The sequence below is a fragment of the Conger conger genome, chromosome 10, assembly GCF_963514075.1.
Source record: "Conger conger chromosome 10, fConCon1.1, whole genome shotgun sequence".
In the NCBI taxonomy this organism is placed as follows: Eukaryota; Metazoa; Chordata; class Actinopteri; order Anguilliformes; family Congridae; genus Conger; species Conger conger.
In genome coordinates this window covers 7,264,190-7,283,522 of record NC_083769.1, presented here as the reverse complement: position 1 = coordinate 7,283,522, position 19,333 = coordinate 7,264,190, and the positions used below count along the sequence as shown (strand labels likewise).

At 44.1% G+C, this 19,333-nt stretch overlaps 1 protein-coding gene across 3 annotated transcripts in view; it reads left to right on the top strand.

Annotated features, from left to right (window-relative positions):
• The first annotated feature begins 3,391 nt into the window (after positions 1–3,391).
• Positions 3,392–19,333, top strand: part of cpne5a (copine Va) — a 188,974-nt gene continuing 173,032 nt past the window's right edge. For all 3 annotated transcript variants that reach the window (XM_061257277.1, XM_061257278.1, XM_061257280.1), the window contains exon 1: positions 3,392–3,501. In XM_061257277.1, coding sequence (XP_061113261.1) covers positions 3,392–3,501 — 110 coding nt within the window. The remainder of the gene's footprint in view (positions 3,502–19,333) is intronic.

Sequence of the window (19,333 nt, the reverse complement as noted above, 5' to 3'; positions counted from 1 at the left end):
GTCTTCATTCACATCCTGAGTGCAGGTATAAGAAAGTCTTGATTCCAGGCGATTGCCTTTGGAGTCTGTTGTTGCATTTGTCAACACTAGGGCCAGAGTTGTGCCAATGACAGTCAATGAAGCCATCATGAGGCTGAGAAATAAGAAGACATTTCTTACAAAACAGCCAGAGACACTGGCCAAAAAATGAAGCTTATGGACTACACTGTAGGCCTACATGATTTATCCTGCGAACAATATTTCATGAATATTAGCAGTTTTTCAACATTTCCTTAAATAATGCACCATAATGCTTTGCTGTCCCCCGATGCATACATGCCAACGATCTCACTACAACGCACTAGCTCAGGTTTCATGTTCCTTCTTATTTACAAAGTTTAGTTAAAGTTCCCAGATACATGGATAATGTGGGCAGTGCTTGACAGCAGATTTCAGCAGTTGCACAGTTTATAACCTTACTGAAGTAATTCGGCCGAAATACAAGGGCACATCCTAGAGAATTGGGAGAATGTATACCAATTAAGATAAAGACAATCATCGGTTCTAACGTTATTTTTGATAATTAAACACATGCAAGCATCAAACCGGCGGCACGGATGGTGCAGTGGGTAGCACTGCTGCCTCACAGCAAGGAGGTCCTGGGTTCAAATCCCTGTCGGCCGGGGCATATCTGTGTGGAGTTCTCCCCATGCATGTTCTCCCCATGTTCGCGTGGGTTTCCTCCGGGTACTCCGGTTTCCTCCCACAGTCCTAAGACATGCAGGTTAGGCTGATTGGAGAGTCTAAATTGCCTGTGGGTATGAGTGTGTGTGTGTGTGAGTGAATGGTGTGTGTGCCCTGCGATGGACTGGCGACCTGTCCAGGGGGTATTCCTGCCTTTTGCCCAATGTATGCTGGGATAGGCTCCAGCCCCCTGTGACCCTGTTCAGGATAAGCGGGTTAGGATAATGAATGAATGAAGCATCAAACCGTCTGTAACGTCAAATAAATGTGTCTTCATCCCACAACACACAATAAAATTAATTAACATTAACATTTAAAAATGTTCTCATTCCTAAGAACACAGAGAAATCACAAATGTTATATATTTTACCTTTACTATAAGTGGCTACACTGGGGGCCGTGAAGAAAACATTTTTGTGTCACCGCTGCGTTGAGGTTAAGTTTTGATTTTTGAAAACATTTGATCGTATAAGACATAACGTTTCTTGTGACCAAGTATCTGCCTCTTTAAATGAGAGCGCCCTCTTTTTCGTGGATTGGCGTGCCTTTTATAGATTAGACATAAAAGTGTCGGTTGCACCCCCGAAAGAATTCCTTTTCTACATAGAAAAGTAATCAGTTTCCATTCCTGAAGTGAGACGGTCACGGCCGTAAATGTGTCGTTGAAACGTGACGGTTGCTAACTCTCAGCCAGGCCGGGTTGGAAGGAATGAGAGAGGCAACGGGAGAGACATCAATAACGCGGCATCAGGGGGAATAATGATCTTGTTGCCTCACACCAGCGCGAACACCGCCCGGGGTACTGCAGGAAGGAATATTGGTAGCTGTATAAATTCACGACCACAACATGGTGTGTTCATCAACTGCCTCCACCTCCTCCCTCCTCCCTCCTCCTCCTCTTCCGAAAGATCAGTTCAAGCATATGGCTAAATGGAATATGTGTGTGACTGATAGACGAATATGAATACAGGATTAAATGGTACAATTATGGAGGCTTGATCTGCCGATAGAAAGGATGAAAATTCACACATTAGCGTTGCTGGCTTCATCAATAATGCACGCCCTGATGAGTTTAATTCGGGTTATGACTTTGCTGACCGGGGAAGAACGCGTGAGATACAATTATCACGGCTCCTTTGGCGCATGCGGTAAATTTGAATTTCTCAGGCCAGCCAAGGAGCTGTCAATTAAGAATCATTGAACTGAGACGTGGATTAAATAGCTAAGATCGATGTATTTTCATAAAATCGATGCGTATGAGAGCTGTAGCCGAATTAAGGTAACGTATTGGACTAGCGACCTCTCTAATTCACCTTTGTGTCTTGTTTTACGTTTTACAGGCCATAAAACGTGGAGTGGAAGTACTGTGAACTGTTCCACAAATAACTAATATTATTTATCATTAATTAACACCTCACATTCCCAGCTAAAAACCTCGACTTTTTACTCAAAAAATCGAATTCACCCTACATTTTTGTAAATGTTTTGCAGACTGCAGCATGGTGTCATGATAAACGTTAAAAATGAGTATTTTTCATTGTCAGTCAACTTGAAAGCATAATGTTGCCGAACATTTTAAGTACACCCATATATCCATCCGTTTCACTTTCCCTGAACCACATAAAAGTATAACAGAACAGCGGTGAATTCGTGAAAGTGAATTTAAGGAGCTGTCCAGGAAGTAGGTTCTGAAAAGAGCACCCTTCCAGAGAACTGAGCTAGGTTGCGCGCCCCGGCACCGCGCGTGCTATTTCTCTTTACATCGAAGAGGCGACGCACACCATTAAGACATTAGCTACATCTCTATGTCGGAAGACAACTGTTCCAACAACGCACGGCAGGGAATACGCATTTTATGAAATTTCTCATCACCTTTTTGTGAATTGTTCTGATTACAGTGTCATTTTCTTCAACAACACTGTAAAAATATATGGAAAACAAAGATCCGAAAGCAGTTATCAGAATCATTCAGAATCGTTTGAAATGTAGTTCCCCCACTTTTGGATTCATTAAAAGCCAGAACATACGAAGTTTCAATTAATTTGGCTATAGTCATATTTCATTCGCAGTGATTGCGCTTTGTCTTTTAAAAACGATTGCAGGGTGACGGATATGTTCTGTAAAATAAAATGAAAATTACCCGTAAAATTGTTTAACATGTTGCGTTTATCACTCGAAAACCATATGGTATTGAAACGGAAACGAGCTGTGACAATTCCTGAATAACCAACAGAGACTCGGCAGCACAAACGGCAGGCAGTAGCCACCCAGCAAGTAAAAGAATGCAGAAGGGGTGGAGTTCACAGCTCTTACTCCCCGCGCGGCTCATTGCAAGAACATCGCTTTCTGTGCAGAACAGGCTGAAGTACTTGGCACAAGAACAGGCTACGACCTCGCCCCCATGTTTTGAATTACTGTCCTATTGCAGGTTCCTCCCAAAAAAGCCCTGAGCTTTCTGATTGACAGTTCGAACTGATTTCCGCTTCCTAAGAGCACTTCGAGGTCCAGTCGAAGAACTCCACACTTTGCCTTAGAAGGCGTTTTCTTCGCAAGCCCTTCTTGGTGTCTCTCCGTTTTACGGAAGGCTTGACTTTTGTGGATCTGCCTGAGAGACCCACACGGAGCCAGGCTGTGCGAATCAGGGGGGTGCCCCGACTCGCGAGCGCTCATGGAGGGAGATGTTATGGACAAACTGGAGGACATGGCTTCAGTCTGCGAGTTCGACCCAGTTACGGGCAGCATCCCTGCGACGAAAGTGGAGATCACCGTGTCTTGCAGGCAAGTCTGATTTAGTCATCTCGGTCATCAAAAAACGATGTAATCTCTCTCCAAATCTAATCATAGCCTACTGGAACACTGGTTACTCCCAACCATGGCCACACCTGCTACAGTTCCGGAGGAAATATATCCCCAATATGTTTGATTTGATTTGTTTGATTTGATAGGTGCATACTGTAAGTAGCCGCGCGTGAACAGTGGCAGCACATTAGAGGCTACAACTTGTATAGCCGATGCGTTGTTGTCTGTATAGTCTACCTCGCTCAAAAATATGGTGAAAACACTTTTTGCCGACTTTTGTTTGAAATTGAAATGATGAATGTGATAGTTGCTATCACATTAAATAGAGCGTGCGTTTAATGTTCATTCGACCGAGGTACACCTTTTTGAAGTTTAGCACAAACTGAGCATGGGTGGAGACGGACGGGTTGTACCCGCAGTGGTGTGGTTTTCTTTACTGGGGACAGCACAGCCTACAGTTTCATCGCTTCCTCTATGTATATTAGAAAACCGATGTCATTAAATTTGTTTACAGTCACAATTCATTTTATGGAATGCAGAACGTGCAAGTTGGATATGGCCATTATTTAATATGCTGTTAAGTATAATGGATTATGCGTTTGCAGGTATGCGCGCGTTGTGAGTTGAAGTCAACCTGGGCGGGGGGAGTCTTTTACGCGCGATGTAACGGACTAACGAACAGTCTGCGCGCTCACTTAGGCGCGCAGACTGACAGCGAGCTGGTCTTGCCTATCCATTTCCACTTTTAAAACGTGTTCGTTGGTGTGGGTTTGTGTACATCCATTATTGTAATTCCTGCCGTCAAAAGCGGTATTTCCATGTTGCTGTTGCGCAGGTCTAATCTACAACACATTGAAACGTCTAATAGCCACACGGATAATTTTCTTCACTTGCTATCATCCCAGAGAACAGAGCAATACATTATGTACGAGTACCCCGGATGGCCGAACTTTTTTTTTCTCCATATTGAGCTGGGCTTGTGACGTTTTTACAGTCCTCAATTATAATTAATTTATCTGAAGTCTTTTGTGCAATAGTATTAGAGATCGATAATCCGTGTTAGTTCCAGCAGCTGTCAGTAAGATTGACAGGCTTCGGGAACCAATGTTGAGCTCAACAAAGGCGAACTCCGCCCTTAGTCACGGGAGAAAAAAAATCATAGAGCCAGTTCATATAATGTCGCCGTTTTGCGTGTATTTTTCTCGGCGTCAATGTGGCTTTGGTCGTTTTGCAACCGATGAATCAATAAAGAGGTCAGACTGACTCAAATGAGCATTATCAACGTGTTTCCAGGCTCAGGACAGAGTAACGCCACTCCACGTGCTACACAATGGTCTGACAGTTTGAGCTATTGAAATGACCACGGGGAACTGCACTGTGAAAACTTTTTGCAAAAATAGAACTTTCTATTTTTTCCCTTTGGTATTTCTGAAATCAATTCACCGCGGAGCAAAGGCTAGCATACACCGCGTGACTTCCTCTGGCCCCCAAACTGAAATCAGCAGGCACGGTATCGATCTTCAAGAAAACCGTCTTAAAAGACACAATGCCATTTTGCCTCCAAAATACTTTATTTTATGGAGAGACCAAATAAGTTGCCCAGTCCCACTTTTACCTCATTGATAACAGAATTTTAACATGGTTGGCTGTCAAATTTTCTGTTCAAGCTAATGTAAGGCATTAGGTCCTGAAGAAAAGAATATAAATAAATTAGATGCCTGAATTTTCACTTCTTCAGCGGAGGAAAAAAAAACATGAAACGATAATTCATCCGCTGCGTTATTCAGAAAGCAGAACAGATAGATCCCGAGTATGGATCGAATATCTCTCTGCGTGGCTCTCAGTGCTAAGTGCAGCCGAATGAGGAGAACAAGGGAGTGATTAACTTGGAATGGGCGGCATTATCACCTCCCTTTAGAAAACTGGACTTGAAATGGCTGAAAATTGCCCGTGTTTGTGCTGTCTGAATGAAGGTCTGGAGGCGGCCGGCGCTGCATGCCTGCCGCTGTGACTAATTCTCCTCGTATGGAGGGGGTGTTGGGATATGTGAGGGGCATCCTCCTCTGGCATCACTGAGGTGGAGACTAGGTCTGTTTCTGAAGGTGGTCATGTGCTACGTTTCCGGTCTCTCTCTCCCTCTCCCTCTTTCTCTCATTGTCTATGTGTGTGTCTGTGTGTGTGTGTGTGTGTGTGTGTGTGTGTGAGGTTGTGGCTGTGAATGTGTGTGGTTGTGTGTGTGTCTGTGTGTGTGTGTGTGAGGTTGTGGCTGTGAATGTGTGTAGTTGTGTGTGTCTGTGTGTGTGTGTGTATGTGAGGTTGTGGCTGTGAATGTGTGTGGTTGTGTGTGTGTGTAGTTGTGTGTGTGTGTATGTAGTTGTTGTGCCTGTGTCTGTGTGTGTATGTGAGGTTGTGGCTGTGTGTATGTGTGATTGTGTGTGTGTGTGTGGTTGTGTGTGTGTATGTAGTTGTTGTGCTTGTGTGTATGTGTGATTGTGTGTGCATGTGTGTGTGTGTGTCTGAGGTTGTGGTTGTGGCTGTGTGTGTAGTTGTGTGTGTTTGTGGTTGTGCGTGTGTGTGTGTGTGTGTGTGAGTGTATTTGTGTCTGAGATTGTGTGTGTGTGTGTGAGGTTGTGGTTGTGGCTGCGTGTGTGTGTGTGAGTGTGTGTGAGAGAGTGTGTGTGTGAGTGTGTGTGTGTGTGTGCGTATGGTTATGCCTGTGTGTGTCTGTGTTTGATGAGCCATGTCATTGAATGCGGGAGGCTGGGTCTTTCATCATGTTGTTTGTAAATCATAATTTTCCTGTGCGCTCCTGTCAGCCACCTCTCTTTTCAGGGCTGCCATAGTGAATACAGCATGTTATATCATGTCTTTCTCTGTGAGGCACCCTGCTACTGATTGGCCAGGCTGTCTTCTCACTCCCAGGTTAAAGGATTGTGGAAAGCCAGCAGTTCTTGGCCCTCAAGGACCGTGATTTGCTGATCCCTGATCTAGTGGCTGTGAAGAATCTTTGTCCATACCTTTAAAATACCTGTATGGATGTTCCTTTCTGTGCCATTTGCTGTGGTACCTTAGGTTCATCAAAAGCTGTGTTAAAATACACTCACCACACTTTTTTAGGAACATTTATTCATGCGTTTATCTCATCAGCCAATTATGTGTCAGCAGTGCAGTGCATACAATCATGTAGATACAAGTCTGGAGCTTCAGTTAATGCTCACATCAACCATCAGAATGGGGAAGAAATGTGATCTAAGTGACTTTGACCATTGTTGGTGGCAGACAGGGTGGTTTGAGTATCTCAGAAATTGCTGAGATTTTCATGCACACTAGTCTAGAGAATGATGCAAAAAACTAAATAAAATCCAGTGAGCAGCAGTTTTGCAGACAGAAACACCTTGTTAATGAGAGACATCAGAGGAGAATGGCCAGACTGGTCAAAGCTGACAGTAACGTGAATAAGCACACATTACAACAGTGGTTTGCAGAAGAGCATCTCTGAACACAGAATGCATCATAACTCTAAGTGAATGGGCTACATGTTAAGTTTGTCATGAGTGACAGGTTGTTTCTTCAGGCAAAATAGATTTGGGGTTTAAAATTCAATTAAGATACTTTATTTTAGGGGTTTAGTGAAGGTGGGTCATTTTTTACACATACACACACACAGACACACAGACACAGACACACACACACACACACGCACACACACACAGTAGTGATTCACAGCTATGAACGCTGCATTACTAAGGGTTTTTAGATCAGGTCACAGCTGTCTCACAGTGATCACTTAGTGTTCTTTGAATGGGGGAGAATATGTAATGTCACAGTACTGTATGCCCATGAATGCTAAACACAAAAACACAACTACAGCTTTTGTCCTTACTGATGATGAATCTCACTCTCCCCGCCCCCTCTCTCCCCCCACCCGAATATTTCATTTAATAAAATGAGAGGAGAGAGAGAGAGTGGGAGAGAAAGAGAGAGAGAGAGTGAGAGAGAGATAGAGAGAGAGTGAGAGAGAGAGGAGAGTGGGAGAGAAAGAGAGAGAGAGTGGGAGAGAGAGAGAAAGAGTGTGAGAGAAAGAGAGAGAAAGGGCGAGAGAGAGAGTGAGAGAGAGAGAAAGAGAGGGGAGAGAGAGAGAGAGAGCGGGAGAGAGTATTGAATTGTATTGTTTTCTTTCGACCATCTCCTGTAGGATTAAGATCTCTCTGCAGTTTCTTTCCACAGGCAGATTTTAAACATAATTAATTTAAATAAATTCAGCAAGAAATGTGCTTCAAAGCAAATGCGCTTTCTCTCCAGAAAAATGGTCTATTAATCATTCCAAATGCAAACACTATTTTCAAAATGAGTGGTACATGAAGTTATCAATTCTTAGGTATTCAGTCAGCGGTCCACAGCAGTTGAGGCAAACATTTGTACCGCACACACACACGCACGCACGCACACACACACACGCACACACACGCACACACACATGCTCAGACATGCATGCTCACACACACACAAACTTACACATACAAACTTTTAAAGGCACCCATGGATCTAAACTTTACACTTCTTTCCTCACTTGCATCCGCAATGACACACCGCTGTTGGGAAGGCGCCCTCAGTTGTAACCCCATCAGATTTCCCCCCATCAGTCTCTGTAGAATAATACTGTCCTTTCCATACATAATTCATTTTTCAATTGCCAGGGCTTTAATGGGAATTCCCCAAGCGTGCTAGCGGGATTCAGTCCGTACGAGTGGCCCCCACTCCCGCGGGCGAACCTCACACACCGTTTTGACATCTGTTCGCCGACATCGTTCAGCTCGGCCGAACGGAGCGGAGAGGGAGGTCACAGCTGCCGCGGACCCCACGACCGCCATTTTCTGATCCGTTAGTCACCAGAGCGACGCAAAATGACGCCCATGACTAATTCATCACATAGCCGCTCTGTTTTGGTCTGCAGACGTTAGAGTTATTCATACGGTGAGATGCCGTGCCCACGCTCTGTACTTGACTGGCACTATAGCGGGGGAGACACTGTGCTACTCTCTCTGAAATAAAGTGGAGACCGTGGAGGTACATTTCTGTTCTTCAAGGATTGAATTTCCCCTGAAAGTACAGTAATGCACTCTTTGGGTACAAATAAGTATGTTTTCCAAGCAAAAAAGGTCCAATTCTTGTACCGTTTTTGGCACTTTTCGTAGCTTTATTGCTGAGAATGGGGGTTGTCCAAAGCAATGCAACATCAGGTGCATTTATCTCAGTTGGATTTAATCATTTATTAGTCCGCCGACTCCTCTTTTTTTCCGTGGGAAAGGGCAAGCAGACCGAAAGGGTAGAAGCCTGATTGCATTCTGCCCGCGTGGGGTCGGTTGGCCGGCGGAAAAGCGGGTTTGGAAAAGGGCACCGGAACCGGCCTTGTACAGCCTAATCGAACCTGCGGCCAGAGCCTAGATATGTTTATCAGCATTCTCCAGAGCGGCTGTGTTCAATGCAGTGGGCAGAACCAGACGAGGGGGGGCATGAGGAGACAGTGACGGTGTGTTGTTCTGGGCGGCGCTGACCCAGATCAGCGGATAAGGGAGGAGATCGGCCCGGGCCTCTCGCGCCCGTCCGTTTCCCGGTGCGGCGTGTCTGACTGCTTCCCGAAGGCTCTCTGCCGCTCCTCTCCCTGTCCCTGTCCCTCGCTCCGATCGGCGAGGCCGTACCTGTCGCCCCGCCAATGACAGCCAGAGTCAAAGCCTGTCTCGGCAGATCTGCGCTGGAGCCCTGCCGTTACGGAGGATGAGTAACGGAGGGAAAACCGCTAAGGCAACAGGCTAAGACGCAGCAGACTCACGGTTGCAGTTTGCTGCAGTTGCACACCGAGGACCGAGGTTCGATTCCCGGTCCTGCCTAGAAGCCAAGTTTGGCCAGCTCTCATGGAGCGGCATTATTGGCTCGCTGCTCCAGAGGGAGGGACTTACCAGGGTTAGCAGATCGCCATTTCCATAACAGCACCCCAGGTGCCTCAGAATCACGGTCACGGTCACGAGCATGAGACGAGACGGCTTGAAGAAGGCGTGTTGTTCTTGGATCACCAGATCCCTTTGGGCCGCCGAGGGACAGGGTGTGGGCGGTGTATCCCCCAGCTAACACTAATTTGAATAGATATGGTACAATTGGCTACCAAATTGGGAGAAAAAGGGAAAAATCAGAAGGAAAAAAAACACTCACACCTCCTGCAAACGGGTCAGGGAAGCCCCGCACTCCCCCCACTCCTTCTCGCCCTCCTTCATGGTTGATGTTAACGTGGAGAAATGGGGGCTTCATACAGAGGCTGGGGGCAGGGGTCGACGTTTCAGAAGATCTTTCCATCTGCCACTGAATCCTTCTCGGCCAGACGGTTATAAATACATCAGATGCCTTCCGGGTTTTATGTCCCCTTCACACCAGTTATTATCAAATGATGCAAATGGGGCCCTTGTAGTGTAGTGGTTAAGGTAAATGACTGGGACTCGCAAGGTCGCTGGTTCTAATCCACAGCCGCAGTAAGATCTGCACAGCCGTTGGGCCCTTGAGCAAGGCCCTTAACCCTGCATTGCTCCAGGGGAGGGTTGTCTCCTGTTTAGTCTAATCAACTGTAAGTTGCTTTGGACAAAAGAATCAGCCAAATGACATGTAATGTAACAAATAGCTGTATGGGCAGCAATGAGCTGGGTAATAATAATAATTTGTTATTTAGCTGACGCTTTTACACTAAGCAGAGGACAATCCCCCCTGGAGCAAGTGTGGGGTTAAGGGCCTTGCTCAAGAGCCCAACAGCTGTGAAGATCTTATCATGGCTGTCTTATCATATCATTTAGTATTGAGTATATGAAACGGATGATTAGGCTTACTCTCAACCCTTTTCCGTGTACTTAGATTAACAATCAAACAAATGATTTGCTCAAATAGCGTAACCAAGACCAATTGGTAAATAATTACCGATTTATTTTGTGATGGGATTATTGTTGCTTGCATCATAAACTTCTACAGCATGTTCCTATATCCACATTTATGCCCTGCGATGATGCGTAGTTTGAATGCTCAGTGAACAGCGCAGATATTCATAAAATCGTTTTTTCCATCCTGAATTATATGTCTAGCATTCCACACACTTTAAATTATTAATTACAATATGAATTAAATAACTGTGTTTAAAATTGGCCAAACACTTTTCACAAACTATATTCAGACACATTCACTGTCGAATCTGGCATCATTTGGACCTACAGTTCATGAGTTGTGTTTTGAATTTTTTTTTTTTATAAGTCTACAGTCAATATTCAAGTCAATTCAAAATGATAGGCCAGAGCTTCTGGACCCCACAGGAAATATCAAGTTTGACAATTCTACAAAGTCTTGACATTTTTTATTTTTTTTTTATTTTTTTTATTTATCCTTTATTTATGCGCTGGTATTTATACCAGTGATATTAGCTGAAGTGATTCCCAAGTTGAAGAGAGAGCACTAATTACCTGACCTTTAAACATAAACTTAAGAGATGGCTTAAAGCAAACCAAACTTGCAGTCATGAATAATCATCCTACCTCATCTCTGGCACTCATACTCTCATTGTGTTTATATACAGTGTATCTTTTGTATTGTATTGTATTTTATTGTATTGTATTGTGTTGAATCGTAGTGCTTGCTGAAGCATTGTATTGATAATTTTAGGCCACTAATTTGTAATAACCTGCCCAGGGACTACAGATGAAAATGAGCTCATTTACATAGATGTGGAAAATGAAATGTTGATTAATGTGCACTGTCCCTGGTTAATAATTTAAATAAATAAATAAATCCACAAATTGGGAGCAGAAACACTGAAGGCAGTTTAACCCAATTCAGTTCTAAAATATGGTGTATCTAAATTAATCCAGTCCTGGGCTCTAGTGTTATATTTTGAAACCTTAAAGGTACAATTGGTAATTTCGGAATTCTAATGGTCAAGAGAGGAACAGCAGCAACAAACACCTTCAAACCACAACAATGTTTATCCCTCCCCCTTCTCTGTAAACGCGCTGAAGTTGAAACACCGTTGGCTGTGGCAATTAGAACCAATTTTCAACCAATTAAATATTGTACAGTTATGCAATGTTTTGGTACAGTTGGTACATGTTTTGGTGTCGGGCCATCAACTGTATATTTTGAAACCTGAATTCAAAGAACTATAAACACAGGCAGAGGGTGAGTCAACATGTCAGTTAGCCTTTTACAATGATAGGAAGGGATTTACAATGGACTTGTGACAATGTTTCAACACAAAAATCTTACCTATTATACCTTTAAATGAAATGTGTTGCTAAATAGAGAGTTGGCAAGCAAAACTTTATAAACACATAAAATACCGTGTTGCTTCCTCCTTAGCTCTCATCATCATAATACATTTTTACATGAAAAGCAAAGAGCACAAGAGACAGAAAAGCAGTGGCCGTCCACCATATTACATTTGGCCATTCCACAGTGTTCACGTGGGAAGTTCAGCCACCTGCATGCTCGGTATATTTCCTGGCTTGGATGGAATTGTGAGCCTGCTGTTTGAGCAGTAGCAGTGGGAGGGTGTTCTCATTGGTGCTGGGTAATTGTGGTTTTGTGCTTCTCAACGCAGTCAGTCAGTTATGCTTGAGAGAGAGAAATGTGACACAGGTAATCATAGTACTCACACTCTATTAATGCTTCTCATTCTTGTGTTTTCATCAGAGTATCTTTTATTATCCCACCCTGCTAAACTTGAGGCCACCAAACTGTAAGAAAAAACTGCCATAGGCATTTAACGAAGTAAAAAAGCTGATATGACCTTAGTCCTCAGCTCTGGGGGTTCCTATATGTCTTCATGGTCACTAGTGTTTAATAATAGTACCATATGATGGCCTGCTTTGTTGCTAATTGGTCAGTTCGCAAACACAGATAGGGCCGAAACACATCTACAATTCTCAATTATGGAAGTATAATATGGAAGTATAATATTCATAATACAATAGGACCTAGAGCTAATCTGTGCCCTATGATGCCGTATGTGCTCAGATCTCTGAGAACCCGTTGCTTTTTTGCTCTTGATGTTCCCCCTGCTTTGAACTGGAACCAAGCAGACCGGAAGGGCGAGCGGGTGAAAATGAACTGATTTGTATTCGCATTCTTGCGGCGGTGAAAAAATCTCCAGTTTGCAGGAGGGATGAAGAGAAGGGCGGCTACACCAGCGATGAGCCAGTCCTCTCCACCTACGCCCCCCTCAGCACAGTGGGTGTTCTCAGGGCGTGCCCTCCCTCTCCGGAAAGTTCTTAATTACGGCTTCAGGGGGCGGAGGGATGACCCGCACAAGTTGCGCGATTGGATGTGTCAGGAGAGGTCGGGGGTGCCGCCCGGTTGCAGAAGTACTCGGCCAATTAGGCCGAACAGGAACAGGAGGACCAATGCCACAGAGCTCCCTTCTCCACCCCTCTATGACTCATCAGCATATGTGAGTGACAGTTGCCGGTGGTAACCTCTGACTGGCTGCCCACCTCCTGTGGGACAATGGGAGTTGTTTTTTTTCTCCTCAGTGTCCCACAGAGTCAGCCAATGGGCATAGATCATACAGAAATATCCAGGGCAGCCGTGCAGTTCTGACAGATTTTTCTTTTACAGCTTTATTAAAATGCTGTAACCCAGTTGTACATCTCGAGTTTACAACTGGAGCAGTCGCTCACTCTGGGGGTGCTGGGAGCTCGTGGGAGTGTACGGTGCCGGACCCCACCCCCTGCGTGTGAACTTCGAGGAACGCTATTAAGGCGACGCTGTCAGCCTTTATCCATCACTTTAATTGTGTACCCTCAGCACCTGGAATTGTTTTTCTCTTCTTATTGGTGAGCTTAAATCAGGAGCGGCTTGCAGTCCTGCGCTGATGCGACTCCAAGTCCCATCTCACTCCGGGCCTCCTCGTTTTATTATCTGGGTCAAGACGGAACAGAAAGTTGAGCCGCATTCGATACATTACATTACATTACATTACAATTCATTACAATTCATTACAATTCATTATATTACATTACATTACATTACAATTCATTACAATTCATTATATTACATTACATTACATTACAATTCATTACATTAAATTACACTACAATACATACGCCTGACGATTCTTCATCTTCAAATTATCCTTCTGTGTTGGGCAGGACAAAAACTCTAGTCAGTTGGATATTCATAGTTCAATTTGGTAGGGATGTTGAAGTTGTGGACCATATGAACCGCAGTGATGTCAGCACTACACCATACAGGGAGTTGCATAACTGCACTGAAAGCCCACTAAAAATCTCACTGTCTACTACGCTACTAGTGCTGACCTGAAGGGTGGTAATCTCTCACCAGTGGCAACTGGTAACCTGTATAGGGGTCCCATATCAGATGTGGGAAATTGGAACACAACTTAAAATATTCTCAGTGAATCTTTTTTGTTTTCAGAGAACATCATGAAAGAATTTTGTGTAGACTATTAGTGGAAATCAATTTATTTCTAAATTTGTCAGTAATCTGAAGGAGCCTTACTGGTGTCTAAAGGATTAGTGGAAAAGCAGCATGACGGCACACAGGAGTGAAGTGTTCTTGAGAGATAATAAATAAGGATCCAAACACACAAAATGCAGGTAAAACCAGAAATGGAGCTGGTGTGTAATCAAACCAAACAAAACTCAACTTGTATTACCCTAACTAAGGCCTAACTACACTTCAATTGCAGTGTGCTTAGCTGGAGTTTACACCTCAGGTTTAAACCTCGAGACCGCGGTTACTCAGCTCATGGACACTGGAGGCCGCAGTGTCTGCAGGTATTTGCACCAACTATGCAGCAGATCACCTGATTTCACAAATGGCCTTACTTCCTGAGTCAACGAGGTAAGACAATGACTGAAATCAGGTGGTGCAGTGCATTGTTGAAGCAAATACCTGCAGACACTGCGGCCCGTAGGACGTTAAGTTTAATAGCGCTGCTCTACGCCATGGAACTACATAAGAACTGGAGCAGCTATCCAAGGCTGTGGAATAAGGATGAGCTGTTCCAGTTGAAATGCAGTTCTGTGGTCAGACCTCACTTAAACTCCAGCTAAGCAATTGCCTTCATGGGTTCCCTCTGCCCTGACAGACTGCTAAGTAGTTTACCTGACATAAAAAAAACCATGAAACCAGAACAAGAGACTCAACCATGTCTTATTGGCAGTGTTTAAATGCCGTGGCAAGCAGCAAGAGTTTCCTCCCCCTCAGGGGTACTTGCCCTTCTACATAGCTCTTTCTTAAATGCTCCTTTAATGGGCTAAATGCCTTCAGCTATTGGAAACTGAGTGCAGCCGGGAGGAAGCCATTTTGAAGGAGCCATTAGGCGTCACTTCGGGTTTTGAGTGGCAGCTTCTGCAACCAATTATTCTAAGAGAGAGCAATACACACCTGACAAAGGCCCCTGTTTGCCGTTTTAATATATTTTTGCGCATCGATGGCTGAGAGTGTGGCAGTTTATTTTCTTCTGCCTTAAGCCTGCCTTTGTTTTGAGTTTTTCTGTCTGTTCACCACCTGAGCTGTGGCCTGCGTCACGGGACATTAATAATGCCTGGGGTCAGATGTAGATGTAAGAGGCAGATGCTTCGGAAATCACCATAAAAACCTGTCAGGCATTTGAAAACCAGTTGCCACACAGTGTTGACTGTGAGCCCAGTGACTATAATCACTTTCATGCTGTAATTAAAAAATGGCACTGCTTAAGTAGGGCATAGATTTGATCTGGGTCATGTGAAAGCTTTCATCATCTAATTTGGTGGTTTTACTCCAGATGAGACCAATACCATCCATTATCTGAACCCGCTTATCCTGAACAGGGTCGCAGGAGCCTATCCCAGCAAACATTGGGCGAAAGGCAGGAATACACCCTGGACAGGTCGCCAGTCCATCGCAGGGCACACACACCATTTACTCACACACTTACACACTCACACATATGGGCAATTTAGACTCTCCAATCAGCCTAACCTGCATGTCTTTGGACTGTAGGAGGAAACCCACACAGACACGGGGAGAACACAGAGAGGCCCCGGCCGACGGGGATTCAAACCCAGGACCTCCTTGCTGTGAGGCGGCAGTGCTACCCACTGCACCATCCGTGCTGCCCCGAGACCAATACCTTTATATTGAATTTCATACTTTTGGTCAGGGAGGGATCAACCGCATTCCTGCACACTGAAGCCAGTGATTTTATTCTCTAGTGAGGTAGGTTTACAATGCATTCACGTTTTACTTTCAATTTGGTCAGGTTGAGACCAATATTTTTGCCCTTTAACTTTGATGTTTTGATCCAGGTGCGAGAGTGAATCACTTTGGTGGTCATTAAACAGTAGCTCACACAACCTTTTTTGATTTAAAGGTACTATAGATAAGATTTCTGTGTTAAAACACTGTTACAAGCCCATGGTAAATCCCTTCCTATCATTGAAAAAGGCTCACTGACATGTTGACTCTGCCTGTGTTTATAGTTCTTAAATTTGGTTTGAAAATCTACAGTTGTCAAACTGACATGCTAAACTAAAATACTGTATAGCTGTACAATAATTCAAGCTCATTGGCAGTTCTAATTGGCCACAGCCAATCGCCTTTCAACGTCAGTACGTTCACAGAGAAGGGGCGGGATAAACAGTGTTGTGATTTGAGTGTGTCTGTTGCTGCAATTCCTCTCTTGACCATTAGAAGTCCGAAATTACATATTGTACCTTTTAAAGAATAATAAATTGAAGTTCACAATGTCTTTAAAGGCTCTTTAGCAATTGTACTGGTTTCAGTGCATTTATCAGGCACCAGTTGCTAGCGCGCATAGCTGAGAACAGAGGATCTGGGCTGATTAATTGATTCTCATGCCCCATGGGGGAGCCTAGCCACCTGGGTGTAATGTGCAACATGGGGAAAAGCTCTGTGCTGAGCAAGATACAGAGCCCTTAGCCCTCGCTGCGTGCTCTTCTCCACGACAAAACCCCGGTTTTTCCAGACTCCACATCCTGGGGGGGTGAGAGCGCTCAGCTTTTCTGTGAAAGTCCTGACATCACTGTCTTGACATCACAAAGAAACACCACAGTGTCTCTCAAGGAAAAAATTTCTGGGGACTTCACCAGTAATTACATGCAGAGAGTTGGCTTCTTTTTCGCCTCTCTCCCGAGCAAAAAGCACCCAAATTAATCGTCAATTATGTTTAATTACATTAATGCTGTGGTAATTACCGCACCGTTAATGCTCGCTCGGTGCCGAGAGGGAGGGGAGGCTGAGGATCCGGTCGATACCTTGTCAAGAAACCCATCTCTTCTAAGTGTGCGGTTATCCCGTCGCGGAGGGAGAAAGAGAGGAGGATTAAGGATGAACGCCCGAAGATAGAGGCAGGAAGAGGCTGAAAAACTGGACAGAATACACACAGTGAATTTCCATATGGGGCAGCATCTAAAATGGTGGATGGCAGACTTGCGTTGGTGTGCTGTCTACTTTCCTATCAGATAGTCTAGTAAACAGCACAATACACCGTCTCTCAAAAGCTGGTGAGTTTAAGTTTTAGTTGAGTTTACTTCCATGCTTATGTCATAGAAATGACAACCCGAAATGCGTGTAGAGAGCTGGACTTGGTTGCTTTCTGGACTGTGGAGCAGATGGGCTGTGTTTTGAGACTTTTTTTAAACAAAGCTGAGACTTTTTTGAAACAAAAGTATGTACATTGTCAGTACCTCAAAAATAAGCACAGGTGCGAAGAAAATACAGAACAATGTACGAGGAGGAGGAACGGCGTTGGCACCCCGCAGTTGTGGCACCTGCATGTGAAAGTCTTCTTAACACTTTTTAAAGCACACAGGTCTTTGCCGGGTAACTCCTGTGTGAAGTTGTTGTCCTTGTGATTGCATAATTAAAATGGTGGAATCGGGAAGAAAGGTGATGTGTGGGATCTCTTTAGCTTGAGGCACAGTGTTGAACTAAGGTTTTGAACTTAGATTTTTGCTTTCAGATTGTACATATACCATCATCGTTTTTGGGGCAACCCTGGTGTACAATCCAGCTATGCCAGCTTGAGAATTGACCTGGTCAAGCAGGTCATAAGCTGGTCTAGCTGGGTATGAGCTGGTCAACCAGCTAGTGCTGGTAGCTTGGCGGTTTAAAACATAGCTTGAGCTGGTCAAGCCATGTCAAGCTGGGAGCTGGTCTGAACTTCTGAACTTGTCAACTGTAAACCAGCTATTTCAAACGTAGCTTGAGCTGTTTTTTTTTCCAACAGGGAAATGACACGGAAGACTTTATTTTGAGTTTCATAGTTACAGTGGTTCAAGTGTCATGGGGTTTCCAGTTCATTTCATTTCATGCCACTGGAGAAATTGTCAGCTGTACTTGGGCTGCTTGTGTGACATAAATAATCTAGTGAATGTATGACTGAAGCCAAAGTGTCGGCCTCTCTCTGGGACTGGACTCAAAGCTTGTATTGCTAATGCAGACCTCCCTCAGCCTATATCCTGAGGGAATCTAGACTGTGATAGCACAACTCCATATACTGTATAACCCTGCAACATAGTGTTACACGTCACAGTATGGTTGCCAGATTTGGAATTGATCAATTTTCAATCAATTACACTGACCGGACATTATATTGTTTGGTTAGGACCACAAACTGGACCTGTACAAATCATTTTAAAAGCATTCCAGTACAGTCATGGATCTGGGCTGGGCATCCGACACCAAAGTAGTTAGCAAAAGGAGATTGAGGATGCAGTGCTTTCAGCAGCAAATGAGATTGAGGTATATGGAAAAGGTAGCATCAATGTACCTCCTTAAAAATCCCCCAACCCGTTTTCATGAACATTAACTAGACTATTCATCTCATACCCCATTTGAGATCTCTCATCTACTGTACCATGGCCCCTTGCCCATGTTTACACTGAAATCCCAGATTAATTTTTCACAAACCCCCCACAGTGACACTGATAGCTCGCTACAGCAACAGCAGCGGGTGTACCCCTGACATGTAGCTAATACATGAAAAGAAAATGTGTTGATTTAAAAAAAGAAAAATAATAATAAAAAATGACCTTTTTTTTGCATAATTGATGGCTGCTATGATACTTTCCGACATGCCTGTTGGATGATCTCATAATAGAACGCTGCCTGTGGCCTAACCATTATAAAAAAAAAGGAAAAGAAAAAAGAAAATGTGGAAACAGTCGAGATGACCTTAACAATGATAATTAAGGAACATGAACACCATGTTAAATGAGGTCTATCTGCGTAGTAAGTCATAATAAATGCATGAAAAGATGCAGAACGGGAGGAGGGGTGAACATGGCGTGTGGCCAGACACGGTGCTGGTGATTGATGCGGGGTGTAATCGGCGCCTGACCCTTTTTCTGGATTCGCTGATTGATTTGATCGGCAGTCGCACCAGTCGGTCCAGGAAGCCTGGATCGCATCTGCAGTCCGTGACGTTTCCATTTACTACCAAACCCCATTGCCGTTTCTGCCAGAATATTTGATAGTAGATAATGTCAGATGCTGCCGGTTCAGGTCCACTGCCATATGGATGTGTATAATTAAAGCATACAGGGAACAGTCAGGGTAAGTAATGTCAGTGGTATCGAATAGGTATATTTTTGCATAAATGCATACCGATAAGACCATACATAATATAAGATATCATCGATGTACTGTATGCATGTATGCTTATTTTTTACACTTAAGTCTTCTGCTGCTCTAGCCTATCCACTTAGAGGTTTGGCACCTTGTGTGTTCAGAGATGCTCTTCTGCATATTACTGTTGTAA